Source organism: Phoxinus phoxinus (genome assembly GCF_949152265.1).
Source record: "Phoxinus phoxinus genome assembly, chromosome: 7".
NCBI classification, from domain to species: Eukaryota; Metazoa; Chordata; class Actinopteri; order Cypriniformes; family Leuciscidae; genus Phoxinus; species Phoxinus phoxinus.
In genome coordinates, this window is record NC_136882.1 from 23,036,900 (window position 1) to 23,051,449 (window position 14,550).

Here is a 14,550-nt window from a genome sequence, read left to right on the forward strand (position 1 = left end):
ATTTAAAAATAAATAAATAGAATGAAAAATGTAATTCAATAATTTAATTGGACTAAAATCAATAGAATTAAAAATAAATAAAACGGCAAAGCTATTTTGATGTGTGTTAATATAATATACATACATATACATATATATTTTGTAAACACAAACTTTTATGTTAGATGCGATTAATCACAATTAATTGATTTCACAGCACTAATAATATATATATAAACATGTATAAAAAATAACAAATAGAGATCCATTTAGCAGAAGTTAGAGAAAGCTTGAGACATGAAAAAGGCATCCAGCTCAACCATCACAAGGTTAGACTCTATTCTTTTGCACTCCATTCAAATCACTGGCCTTGTGCTTGATGCGTAGCTGTAAATCAAATGAGGTTGCAAGTATGTGTCACCTTAGCTGTAAATCTCACTCTCATGCTTTATCAGTATGTGCTAAAGCTAAATCAGTAACAAATGTGTCTAAACCACTTGGTTAAAAAAAGGGTGATTACGGCTCACTTCATCTTTATATTGATGGTCAGCCTTTTATCTAACATGCGAACATTGAGAGTATTATTAAGCTTTTGAAATCAGTAAGCCTTTCAGACTTTAGTGATGATTCATAACAGGGGAAGTGTGATCAAATTCCCTTTCAGCTAGACAGACTCCGTGTTCATATATTATGTGGGAGTCATTCGAAAGACTAAGTTCCTTTGGAAACCAAAGACTGGCGCTGCGTCTGAAATTGCTAACTAATGAGTATAGGTACTACATTTGGGTTTGAATTTGCTTACCGACTGTTAGAAAAGTATGCTCTATGTAGTATGATTATGGGTAAAATTCAGACTATGTCCAGGTTGTTTATACTGTCGTGTGTCCATCGAATGCACAATTCAGAATCTCGGCTGAAGTTGTAGTATGTCACTTTTTGCCTATTGTTTTTCGAATACTATGTGCGTCCCAATTTGCATAATTGTGCACTATTGTACAGTATGACGTTTTGTAGTATAAATAGTGTGAGTATTGTGTTCACACTGAAAATTCCAAAAAGAAAAAGTGCACTTTAAATACCCGGATGATGCACTAAATTGGAGTGGAATGTTCAAAGTATAGTTTTGTCCCAAATGATATACAGTGGGGAGAACATTTTTTTCTGCCGATTTTGCAGGTTTTCCCACTTACAAAGCATGTAAGTCTGTAATTTTTATCATACTCTTCAACTAGTGACGGAATCTAAAACAAAAATCCAGATAATCAAATTGTATGATTTTTAAGTAATTCATTTGCATTTTATTGCATGACATAAGTATTTGATACATCAGAAAAGCAGAACTTATTTGGTACAGAAACCTTTGTTTGCAATTACAGAGATCATAAGTTTCCTGTAGTTCTTGACCAGGTTTGCACACACTGCAGCAAGGATTTTGGCCCACTCCTCCATACAGACCTTCTCTAGATCCTTCAGGTTCAGGGGCTGTCGCTGGGCAATACGGACTTTCAGCTCCCTCCAAAGATTTTCTATTGGGTTCAGGTCTGGAGACTGGCTAGGCCACTCCAGGACCTTGAGATGCTTCTTGCGGAGCCACTTCTTAGTTGCCCTGGCTGTGTGTTTTGGGTCGTTGTAATGCCGGAAGACCCAGCCACGACCAATCTTCAATGCTCTTACTGAGGGAAGGAGGTTGTTGGCCAAGATCTTGCGATACATGGCCCCATCCATCCATCCTCCCCTCAATACGGTGCAGTCGTCCTGTCCCCTTTGCAGAAAAGCATCCCCAAAGAATGATGTTTCCACCTCCATGCTTCACGGTTGGGATGGTGTTCTTGGGGTTGTACTCATCCTTCTTCCTCCAAACACGGCGAGTGGAGTTTAGACCAAAAAGCTCTATTTTTGTCTCATCAGACCACATGACCTTCTCCCATTCCTCCTCTGGATCATCCAGATGGTCATTGGCAAACTTCAGACGGGCCTGGACATGAGCTGGCTTGAGCAGGGGGACCTTGCGTGCGCTGCAGGATTTTAAACTGTACTACATTGCCGTGTAGTTCTGGGCTGATCCCTCACCTTCCTCATGATCATTGATGCCCCACGAGGTGAGATCTTGCATAAGAACTTCATAAGGTTATTGGTAACACTTTACACTAAGGTTTGTTAACACTGGTTAACATGAACTAACAGTAAACAATAAAAAAGTTGTATTAAATAACATAAACAAAGATTAATACAATCAGTAACAAATGTATTACTCATTGTTATAGGTAATGCATTTACTAATGTTATCTAATGGGACCGTATTGTAAAGTGTTACCAGGTTATTTTGTCATCCAGTTGTTGTGCCCTTAAGTGCACTTTGTCTTTTTGGAATTTTCAGTGTCAAACATACAACTCTATTTATACACATTTTGTTTTGCATAGAATAGTTTATAAGTATATGTGAGGGGTCCTGCATGACTCTAGTCTGAAGGTATCACCAGTAGTGTACTGAATAATTTGGAAACATTAGCACCGGGTGGATCGATGATTAGAATTTAAGGATTAATGTTGTTACCAGATAAGGCAAAATACTTTTGGAGTTTTTATTAGAAAACCAATAAAAATAAAATGTTGAAGGTAAAATGCCTTTACAGATGGCTGACGGAGAGAGACTGATTGTGTTCTTCCTGTTCTTCAGTACACTGTGTTTCTGCGGTTAAATTAAGTAAGCATTCCGTTCCATGCTCTGGTAATTGTCTGGACAGCCTACAATTTGACTTTAACAGGGGACACTAATGTATTTTCATTACTGAATGTGGTCATTGTATGTGGTCATTACTGTTTATTTAGTTTTTTTTTAGAAAAGAAGGGCTTATTGGTTTGAGATGCTCAAAGTGACACGTTTCCATGGAGTCTGTCATTTCATCCTGATCACATTTATGCAGTGCAGTGGAAGTAGGCACTGAATCATGCCGAGTGTTTTGTACTAAATGATGGCAGTACTTAAGGTGACACAGAAATCAGTTGAAGGACACTAAAATAATAAAGTTCATTAATGGTCTATAAGGATAAGCGACGGCTAGGGTATGGTAACAAATAATTTGATTTCATAGGAAGGACAAATTACGATTTTAGTAGAGCCACACACACAAAAAAAGCGTTATTGTAACTGATATAACAGTATGCCATCTGTATATTACGCTGTTAGGCAGGGCACTGATGTATCATTCGCAGCTTCACATCCATAAATGAACGAGTGTCCAAAACAATCTAAAAATCCACTCGTTAATATGCTCCAGGGTACAACACAACCATCAAGTCCTAATTTTTATCTTGACTAATCTTGACTAATATACACCATGGGAAGTTTATACTTTGTATTGTATCATAATTAACAAGGCACAAACATATCCAGTTATGTAAGCTTTCAATGTCAGGTGTTCACATTTATTAACACTTTCAGACCGTTAAGAGTTCACATTAATATAAACACTGATTAATTATCATGTGTAGGCCTACTTTATATTTCTAGATAGATAGATAGATAGATAGATAGATAGATAGATAGATAGATAGATAGATAGATAGATAGATAGATAGATAGATAGATAGATAGATATATAGATAGATAGATAGATAGATAGATAGATAGATAGATAGATATGTTTGGCTCACTGTTTTCTTGTCACCTTTCTGTTTTAGGCATACTTTTTGATCTGACGACTCCTCGGGTCACGTGGCCTTAGGAAAACATTCGGACATCCTCAGTTGGTCAGAAGGTGATTATCTACAAGGCCAGCATCATATATTTCGCCTGTAAAATATTAAAATATAATCGACCTTTAGGCCTATATTTAATTCATTCTTACTTTTGGGGGGGAAACAAAAAACATCTTATTTCCAAGAGATCCAATATAAAGTTTGTAAATGTAATTTCTTGGGCGCACACTAACGGAAGGACATCAAACAAACATATCTCTCGAGCGCCCCTGTATGACCAAAACGTAGAAGCACAGACCAAAAACGTAAGGGGGCGTGATTTTACGTCTTACGCTAACCCTGACGTCACACTGGACTCTGAATCCTTTAGCTGCAGCAGAGGTAAGTGCTACAAAATAATATCCAGGCCAGGCCAATATCCTGCACGAAGAGGACTGTTACACGGGAACTAATTAAAACGTACATTTCTTCAACGTATGCTTTGGCATTCTTTCAAGCGTACCGAGGGGCTTCTTTGGGTCGTTTTCTGCAGATCCCGTAAGCAGAGCTGAGAGTTTGGCAGGCCAGTTACTGCAGTGCGCATGCGCAAACTCCATGAGTGTGGAGTGCTAAACATGAATTAACTGTTCAACGAAATTATTGGATAAGCTAAGCTTTAAATGGTGTCCAGATACATGAAAGGTTATCGAAAGCGATCACCCTTTATGTATTAAAGTCATAACATGAAGTAATATTTGTGCATATGTACGAGTGCAAAGTGAGTCTGTCTAATTTCATAACTCGAATTCTGATTTTTCTGAACACAGTAAACGGCGCCATGGCACTGACACAAGTATCTTCTAATAAGTGCAGTGATGGATATCAGAAAGTGTTCGAGCATGACAGGTGAGAGACTGTAGGCTTCATCAAAACCCTCGAATTAAACATACTTACTGATCTTAACATCAACTCTATTTCCAGCTCTGAGTTAAAATGTAAAATGAAGTTCGCCATTTACCTTCCTCCCAAGGCAGAGAGCTCCAAATGCCCAGTGTTTTATTGGCTTTCAGGTACTTGAATTCATTCTGATTCACTTCTCTAGGCCAGTTTGAGTGAATGAGCGTAACTATTTCATACTGCATACTGAAGTATACTATATTGTTGCCTTTAAGTACGTTTACATTCATGCTTTTAGCAGACTTTTTTTCTTCTTCAAAGTGACTTACAAAAGAGGAACAAATCAGTCAAAGAGCCAACAATAATTGTATTGTTGTACATACCAGTATGCTACTAAAAATGTATTTACCGGTAACACTGTGTTTTCTAGGTTTGACATGCACAGAGCAAAACTTCATCACTAAAGCAGGGAGCCAGCAGGCGGCTTCTGAACATGGGATCATCATTGTAGCTCCAGACACCAGTCCACGTAAACATCTCAACATTTGTTATACACCAGTTTCCAGTCTTGCTTGTCCATCTCTGGATACATTACACCCTATAATTTTGATTTCTGCTCGGCCAAATCCTGGAGATACACGGACAAACGCATATTAATTATGGAAACAGGTGGATTTTGGGGCTGAACATTACTGCAACATATAGATAAAAAGAGTATCCCCTGAGGATCAAATAGCATTGTGACTTCCCAGTTTAGAGTTTCCCACCAGACAGTCACTCCACTGCTTGGAGAAATTCCAGTTCAAGCATAAATCAAATGTAAACTAATATTTTGCCATTTAAGTCTGTACTGTTGCAGTAAGAAAGTGAAAAACTTCTGGCTATTGTTATTTTGTTGTCAGAAATATTCGAGTCAACAACCAAAACTGAAATGTCCTCATTTACACATAAGCCTATTCTCAGAAAATGAGATGATTCTGCTCTCGTCAGGTGGATGCAATATTGAAGGAGAGGAAGAGAGCTGGGACTTCGGGACAGGTGCAGGATTCTACGTTAATGCCACCCAGGAGCCCTGGAAGACCAACTACCGCATGTACTCGTATGTCACAGAGGAGGTGTGTACTTTAGCTCTGTTCCAAAAACGTACTTAGTCACTAGTAGGAAAACAAAGTTATACTCTGATGACTGTAAACAATGACACCGTAAACATTAGATCTCGCACTCATCGTCGTCATCACATTCCTCTTGTTCTCAGCTCCCACGACTGATTAATTCTAACTTCCCTGCTGATCCGGAGAAAATGTCCATCTCTGGTCACTCCATGGGGGGCCATGGAGCTCTCATTTGTGCACTAAAGAATCCTGGGAAATATAAGGCATATTTCATGTTATATGCACTGCTTCATAATTTAGTTATTTGAAGTTCAGATAGTCTATATTAATTTTGTGCATTTGCCTGTTTCAGGCAGTGTCAGCATTTGCACCCATCTGCAACCCCATACAATGTGCATGGGGACAGAAAGCTTTCTCTGGCTATCTTGGATCTGACAAGTCCACCTGGGAGGTAAGAGATGATAGTATGTGTGTACTATACCATTCAGAATTTGTGGTTGGTAAGATAATTTTTTTTGTGTTTTTATTTATTTATAAAAAATACTGTAAAAACAGTAATATTCTGAAATAATAATCAGTGCATAATCATTTTGTTCTTATTTAACATAGTTTTACCTTAGCACACTGCATTGTACGAGTACAACATTGCTTTATTTGTCTTCTTGTGTCATTTCCACAGCTGTATGACGCTACAGTATTGGCTGAATCATATTCCGGTCCTGAGCTTGATATTCTGATTGATCAAGGCCGTGATGACCAGTTCTTGTCTTCCAGTCAGCTGCTTCCTGACAATCTGATCGCTGCCTGTTCCAAGAAGAAAATTCCCGTAGTTTTCCGCCTTCAGCAGGTCAGTACTGAACCCACCGTGATGAATGAGAGGAATGGCATGTTTGGAAATCTAATTATCCAGTACCTGGGCTTTTTGTGCTGATAACCACACGCCAAAATGGACACATACCAAGAACCGTAAAATTCATGTGAATTTATTATTATTACTGTATGCTGATAATATGATTTGTAAGGAACATTTTTGTATTAAACTATAATAAAATGAAAGCATTTTCACTTGTGGTCTCAGATTTTTAGACCACGTGGTGGTAGAACGGGTCTTTGAATTTTAAATAAACCTCAATAATAACTTTAATACATTGACTTTTGTTATATTTTAAATGAATTCTCCATCAGTGCAACTACCGGTAAATCAACTCTCAGGATTAGATGTCTCTGTTTAACCGTATACAATGGAGTATATTTTAAGACAAAATCTGTTCTTTTCTGTTCAATCTTGTTTGTTTTTTTGTTGCTCTATCAGGGTTATGATCACAGCTACTTTTTCATCTTCTCCTTCATCAACGACCACATCAAGCACCATGCCAAATATCTGAATGCCTGAAGCTATGCAACATGATTATGGCAACCAGCTCTCGTGCCTTCCAGATCATTACAAAACCCATCTACACACCTGGAAATGACATCAGAACCACGTCTTGACTGGTTCACCATCTCTCAAACTACAATGTAACCCTTTGTATTTTCTTATGCATAATTAACAGGGTGATATTTAACTGTAGAGACGTTTCCTTAAATAAAGGCATTTGGTTGTGGTTTTGTATTTTTTGTTCTGCAGTGAATTATTTTAATTAAGTTGTATTAATTACATAAATTCTGCAAATTATTCCGTTGCGCACAATTATTCTACATGTCCCCATTTCACACATAAAGCAGGCTAAATGGTTCAGACATCTGATTAATGTAGTTTAGCAAATTACATCACTAGTATGTCATGTCACAGTATCCTGATTATTTAAGAAACAAACTAGTCTTTGAAGGTGAAAGTTTTTACTGGTAGAAGTTGGTACAAATAAACCGTATTTACAGAGGTTAAGGCAAAAGGTGGAATGACATGCATGCTTTTCCCAAAAACATTACTGTACATGCACCTTAAAGTTCACAGAATTACAAAGGGGTAAAATCCCAAACACTGAAAAGACATGGAAAAATAAGTCCTATTTATAAAAATTAAAGTACAAAAATGTTTAATACAAGCCTTTTCTCTTTATAATACATTGAAGAAGATGACAAAAAAATACCCACATAACATTCAGCAGTTTAAGGTGATTTATCAAACACATTAGTCATCTGATATAGTTCCTCCAAATACTGTAATATAAATAGCACGCATAATACTATTTGCCAGTTGCCAAAAAAAGAGAGTCCCAAATACATAAAGTGCAAAACACTGTCATTTCAAAATCAAATCTTCATTAAAATCTAGTGTAAAGTAGTTTCACTACGTTTTCTCTGAATGGGGAATGTTGATATTACAGTAATGATGCACAACTTGCCCAAGGTAGCAGAGATTTGGAGACTGTACTTTAATTAATCTAAACTAAGGACAGAATTTATCAAAAGATACAGCAGTGAAAATGTGCATAGGATGGAACTATTGTCTAATCTATACTTGATTTTAAAATAAATGCAAATGTTAAAGGCTTACCTCTCGTAAAACTACCACCAAACGCCAAAATCTAAGTGCTCTCCCTTTCAATTGTCTCTAAAATTACACTTTCTAATCCCTATTTCTATTCCATGCATTTTAATCAAATTATGACAGTATTTTTGGAGTTTAAACTTCTGGCCAGATGTTTTGTTACTAATTACAGAATAAAAATGTGAATAAGTTTTGAAATGAGAAATCAAATGAGAAATTTGTTGCCAATTAAAGGGATAATCCTTGTGAATGTATTTTATTTGTAATTATTCGCATGAATAAGTCTCTGAAATGATACTGTATATGGAAGTGTTATAATTGCTTTCATATAAGAACTTAAATAATAATAAAAGTTGTTTTTTTTGCCCTGTCAGTTCACATTAATAAAGTAAATTGTGCTTTAAACGCAAGTAAAATAACCAAATATATTCTTACTAAAATAAGCACATCAAATATAAATGCTCTGTACATTTTTCACATTCACACACCAATATCACATTACAAATCCTTCTACAAATACAAAACTCTTATTTTAAAAATACCTTTAAAGAACTGTATAAAACGATTAGGCCTATGTTTGTAAATCAGTTTGATAAGAAAATCATTTTGGCAACTGTCAAATAATCTCCAGTGAGATTCCAGCTTCAAATGTTTTGGTCTGTTTCGTGGCTGAATCTATGAGGAGATGAAGCTTTGGACGTCAGACTTTCCGTAAGCAAATACGGTACACACAAGTAGAACAAAGTAAAAAAAGAATAATAATAATGTCCTTAGACACACAAACTTACATACAAAAAGTGCAAACATGTGCTCCCGTTCTCTAACTCTCACAAAAGAAACACTCTCCTGAAGATATCAAATGCACATACACAAAGAAAGAAAGGTATGTTGCGTTCTACTGTAAACACACTCAGACATTTTCTTTTAGTGATATAATACCTGACTGACAGGCAAGCAGAGCAGAGTGTATAAAACTATAGTGAGGCCACACTTCCCCTGAGACAAACATCAATGGCTCCCAAAAAAAAGTTTAAAAAAAAAAAGTAAAAAAGTGGTTTACAGTTTTTCTTGATTGCCAACACACTATAACTTATTCATCTCAAATCTCAATTAATCTCAAATCTCAGAATAATATAAATAGGAGCACAGGTGATTGTGCTTTAGTAAAAGCATCCTAACACTGGAAAGAGAACTGAAAGAATCATCTACAGGGGTTTAATACTACGTCTTACACACAGTATAATTACAATTCTATTACTATTCTACTGTATGTACAGTAAACTATAGCACATGCTGTACACCATCAACCTTGTGATTGTCAAATTAATTTGTTGCTATATTGTACAATATTTTTGCAGAACTGAGAGAAGACTGCCTGAGGGAGGTAGAGGAGGTCTTTTGTCAGAAGACCAAGAAACTGCTATAGTACTGTATAATGTAATGACATGTGGCCGAAAGTGCAGAGGATGCACCGGTAATTGACAGTATACTGTATTGTGTTGCATACCGGGTTCATATTCAATTCTTTGGTATTTAGTGCTTTTCATCTACTGTAAGATCACTTTAGTGTAATGGAAATATTTTTTTTCTAAAGCTCATTGTTATATTTTACTGTATCTGCACTTTCCTTTATGTTGTATACTGTAATACATTTAGCTGAAAAATTATTCCCGAATATATTATTGCCCAGAGATTTTTTTTTACAGTGTTGTGATTTGATCTAACAAAATAATCTGTGTATTTGTTATTTGTTTGTGATGCCAAAGTTTGATTCTAACAAAAGAGAATATTTTGACTAAAATTAGATTTTGACCTGGAAGTTTGAGATTTGTTCAAGTTGGTGTGTAGCTTTGAGATGGTCTTTACAGTTGTGAGAATTGTTGAATTGATTGTGTGTTCGCAATCAAAAAAACAAAAAAAAAAAAAACAATATTAAAACTGAGAGGATGAGTGTTTTAAATCTAGATCACTAAAGGCCCAACACAAATATCATATAATCTAAACACACACACACACACACACACTTATATATATATATATATATATATATATATATATATATATATATATATATAAATCAGGAATTGTGCATCTCTCAACTAGCTGCTTAATAAATATGTATATTAAATAAAGGAATTTCATATGTTAAGCTAGTTTTTGAGCTAAATTTGCATACACGACTATGGCCTGGGCAACAGTGATCACATAACAGTACTAAATAAAAAAGTAAAGAAAGTGAGGAAAACATGAGCATATACCTGCAGTTGAAGATCAGCTACGATAAAAAGATTATATGGACAGTGTCCAGGGAATTTCTCAAAAATCATCTGGTGTTAAAGGTCCATCCACAGGGAATAGTGTGTGTTTGTGTGTGTGTGACTCATGTGAAGAGTGTCTGGTTGGTGGAAGTCTCATCCAGCAAAGCTTGTACAGTAATGCCAACTTTGATCAGCCCCTTCTCCTCCAGAATATGATGTGGCAGACATAATTTATCCTGGAGAGAGAGATTCACAAAGAGGACACATGAAGTGCTTAGTCAGAGAGGAAAGAGACAGGGTCCCCACAGTTATAAGGACATTTTCAGGCATGAAGAAGTTTTTTTAATGAAATGCCAAATTATTTAAATCTCAAGTCATGTAATGTTCTAAAAAGTGAATTATCCTTATTTTTTTTTTACATTTAATTGTTATCAAGAGCAATTTTTTTTTTTTTTTTTATCCTTGTAATCTAGTAATCACAACAACTGTACATTTGACTGGTCAAAAGGAGTGGAAACCATGAAGAGAAATAAAATGACATTAAAACTGAATGCACTTGCCACTAAATGCAGTTAATTACACTCATAAAGACTCACCTCATTTAGCAGTGATGCCAAATATGATATCAGTTATTCAAACAATCAAAAATTATATATATAAAATATTTGCATCTCAGACACTAAAGCCCAAACACACATACTGTACTGTTCAACGATTTGGGGTCAATAACAGTTTTTTTGTGTTTTGAAAGAAGTCTCTTCTGCTCACCAAGGCTGCATTAATTTGATCCAAAATACAGTTAAAACAGTAATATTGTGAAATATTTTTTACAAATAAAATAACTTTCTCTTTAAATATATTTTAAAATCTAATTTATTCCTGAGATGGCAAAGCTGGATTTTCAGCATCATTACTCTAGTCTTCAGTGTCACATGATCTCTCAGAAATCATTCTAATATGCTGATTTGCTGCTCAAGAAACATTTCATATTTTTTTAAATCAAAGTTACACAAACAGTTGTGCTGCTTTATACTTTTGTGGAAATTGTTCAGGATTCTTTGATCAAAAGAGCAGCATTTATTTGAAATCGAATTGATTTGAAATACACATCTTTTGTTACATTATAAAACTCTTTACTGACACTCAATACATTATTGAGCCCTGACTGAATACATTCATTTCTTTCAAAAACAAAACAAGATATTACTGACTCCAAACGTTTGAACATTAACAAGAGCTAAATTGCAAGACAAAAATGTCTTAAAGAAACAACCACAAAGCAGAGAAAACCAACCTGAACTGTACATTTATTCCTTTTCATATACAGGATCATAAAAACCAACGCCGTACAAAGTCCATAAGCAGCAGCACTGCACATAATTCAACACTGAGAGGAGTCAAAGAGTCTAGATCTGGACAAACAGAAGCAGCTGATCCCATGCAGTCTCATTTAAGCCTTTTGCAAACACTTTTTGCATTTGGTAGCTTTTTTGAGAAATGAGGAAACAACTGGGAAATTATACCAAACAAAAGGTCCCGAAGAGTCAATATTGCCTTTTATTTTTTGTCAAACTGGATGATGAAAGCAGTACCAATTATAACTGATGTGATCGTATAGATAAGGTTCAAAGTGTTTTATATTTTGAGGAAATGATGTCAAGAGGCCTCAGTGACATCACTGTCGGCTCATTTGCTAACAGCTCCTTTTAATGATTCCTTTTATCTGTGATGAGATGAACAAGGTCATTCTATTATGCGAGAGAAAGATCAGAACCTAAAATAGAATCAGAGGATCCAATTAGAAAAGACCAATTAGAATCAAGAGAAACTCTGTGCACAGACCTTCACAGCAGGTTATTACATACAACAGAGATTGCACTTAATTATTGAACTCATACAATTTGTGTAAATCTGATTTATCATAATTTAAAAACCTGTCTCAGCCCTTTATTACAGATCACTGATAGAATACATAAAGAAAATCTTCATGAAGAGCCCATTATTCCTCATTGTTTGGTTTGGATTAGTCACCTATCTGTGGAATTGTGCATATTACATTAATTAAAAAATAGATTTGGTTCACTCTGTCATTTTGCTTTTCTGATTAACAGGAAATTAAAGAAACGATCCATTAGTCCTATTCGGATCTCTCTCATAAGGAGAAAGACAATGCTATTGATGGTATTTTGGATCAAATAACACTGTAATCATGTATGACTGTGCATGATATTTAATAATTTTCAATAACACATCAACTTGAAAAGATCAGTCCTTGACTGCTGCTTTTAAAAACACTGTTAACCAAAAGTTGCTGCTTTTTACATCCAACAGATTAATTAGCCCTTATGCTAATGATTAATATTCATAACCTCACCGTACAAGACTTCTGTGCAAAGCAAAGCTATCGTTTTAATGACATCTGGGCCTTCACTTACTCTAGTGTCCTCATATTATCATCTATAAATAGTTTATTGAAGCAGACCTTGATTCCTGGTGATACATTGCTGGTCATTGGCATGATTGGCATGAGGCAAAACCTCCATTTCCGTTTCTATTATTTTAGTTTTGTCATGCAGATGCTAGTAACTATACCACTTATATTGTTTATATGTGAATTTTTCAAGAGGACCAGCTAAATGTTCAGTGTTATGACTGTTGAAATTCAACTTCACTCTTAAAAATAAAGGTTCCAAAGGGGAGTTTTCGCAGTGATGCCATAGAACCATTTTGGGTTCTCGAAAGAATTATTTTTTCAAAACTCCTTTTTTTCCTCTGTGTGAAGAGCATTTTATATAATCTAAAGAACCTTTGTCCACCATAAAGAACCTTTTGTGGTATATAAAAATGCCATGGATGTTAAAGGTTCTTCATGGAACCAATAAAGAACCTTCATTTTTAAGTGTTTCTGCAACAAGATTTAGAGAGACTGAAAGTGAGTGAGAACGTGGCCATGTGTCATTCCTTATTAAAGTGCTCAGTCCACCTCCAGCGTAAATGTTTGCAAAAAGTCTGTTTAAAGATGGTTTCCTTAGCATTTTGCAAAGACTAATAAATATTATATTCGCCAACTAATAAATAATACTTCCTCAAACATGAAAGCATCAAGTTCCTGTATTAAGGAGCACATGTTGTGTTACAAAAATGTTTTGTGTTAAGTATGGTTTCACCATAGCCAAGTTAAGATATATACGTTTTTACAAATAAAATTTGCTCCAACTGACAGGGATACATATTTTCTTTCAAAAAACAGGTAGTGTCCATTTTAAGACGTTCAATGTGCTTTCTAAGACAATAAATGTTGTAATGTGTTATTTGTGTGTTTTAGTGCATGTGTGTTATTTAAATTCACTCCAGCTGTAGGCCACAAACAGCATCACCAGACAGAAAACGTGCAGCAGACTTGAGCCAATCAGATCCCATATTTGCCAGGAAGGAGGTGGAGTCTGAGTGGACTCGGGGATAAGCTTCTTGACCTCTGTCTCTTTCTCCCTGCCACTCTCCACCTTTCCTTCCTTCTGCCTTGTTCCTGTGCTCTCCAACATGAGCAAGGCCGCGACCACGGCCCAGAGTGGACGCAGGTTACACTGCAGAACGTCATAAGCCGAACAGAGAGAGGACTGAGAGAGATTCAAAATATAGAGGGGATGACAAAGAGAACCAGGAGAAGGAAGAAGAGAAGAGAATAGAGTGAGAATGAAGTATAGATGGAGGGAGAAACAAAGGGAAAATAAAGCCAAATAAGAGGAGAAATGAGAAGAGGAGAGATCATCCGTTCGGCACCAGAGAAAGATAAGGAAGGTGATTAGACAGTGATAAAGGTCAAAGGTAAAATGCTTTGAGCTCAATAAACGGTACGAATTCTGGATCATTCTCAGGAAACGGTGCCATATGTGTAAAAAATGCATGTTCCCATGACTGACTTTAGTTAACAAGATACAGAATCACATGGTTTGATACATTTCACTAGATTTAGTATGTATTGTCAACATTATTGTAAATATTGTTAAGTATTGTTAACAAAAGTTTTTCATCAAAATCTCAGTCAATTTAAATATTCTCGTTCATTACTATTACATGGGTTATAAATAGTGTTTTGTTCAACCTGTTTCACTGTGACATTTACCTCTATATAAAT

The 14,550-nt window shown here is 35.6% G+C and overlaps 2 protein-coding genes across 11 annotated transcripts in view; one reads left to right on the forward strand and one right to left on the reverse strand.

Annotated features, from left to right (window-relative positions):
- Positions 1-3,904: 3,904 nt before the first annotated feature.
- Positions 3,905-7,341, forward strand: esd (esterase D/formylglutathione hydrolase). 5 transcript variants are annotated; one of them, XM_079619918.1, is made up of 9 exons: positions 3,905-4,059; positions 4,485-4,563; positions 4,639-4,727; positions 4,985-5,083; positions 5,545-5,669; positions 5,810-5,929; positions 6,019-6,117; positions 6,346-6,513; positions 6,979-7,341. In XM_079619918.1, the coding sequence occupies exons 2-9, from the start codon at positions 4,496-4,498 to the stop codon at positions 7,057-7,059; spliced, it is 849 nt and encodes a 282-aa protein (XP_079476044.1). In that variant the 5' UTR covers positions 3,905-4,059; positions 4,485-4,495; the 3' UTR covers positions 7,060-7,341. The 5 variants fall into 5 exon arrangements, with proteins under 5 accessions (XP_079476044.1, XP_079476042.1, XP_079476045.1 ...); XM_079619916.1 differs by having other exon boundaries at positions 4,026-4,215; XM_079619919.1 differs by having other exon boundaries at positions 4,028-4,231.
- Positions 7,342-10,392: 3,051 nt separating this feature from the next.
- lrch1 (leucine-rich repeats and calponin homology (CH) domain containing 1) overlaps positions 10,393-14,550 on the reverse strand; it is a 45,450-nt gene continuing 41,292 nt past the window's right edge. For 2 of the 6 annotated variants that reach the window (XM_079619910.1, XM_079619909.1), the window contains one exon: positions 10,393-10,651. In XM_079619910.1, the coding sequence (XP_079476036.1) occupies positions 10,538-10,651 (114 nt within the window). In that variant the 3' untranslated portion in view covers positions 10,393-10,537. Of the gene's footprint in view, positions 10,652-10,832; positions 14,033-14,550 lie in introns of those variants that run through there. The other 4 variants (XR_013798474.1, XM_079619908.1, XM_079619911.1 and 1 more) reach the window with 4 other exon arrangements.

Excerpts from the sequence above, each read along its gene's own strand:
- esd (XM_079619915.1), top strand. The coding sequence starts at position 4,155 with ATGCTTTGGCATTCTTTCAAGCGTACCGAGGGGCTTCTTTGGGTCGTT. Across the intron at positions 4,564-4,638 it reads AAAGTGTTCGAGCATGACAG|CTCTGAGTTAAAATGTAAAA; the intron begins GTGAGAGACTGT and ends CTCTATTTCCAG. Across the intron at positions 5,930-6,018 it reads AGAATCCTGGGAAATATAAG|GCAGTGTCAGCATTTGCACC; the intron begins GCATATTTCATG and ends TGCCTGTTTCAG.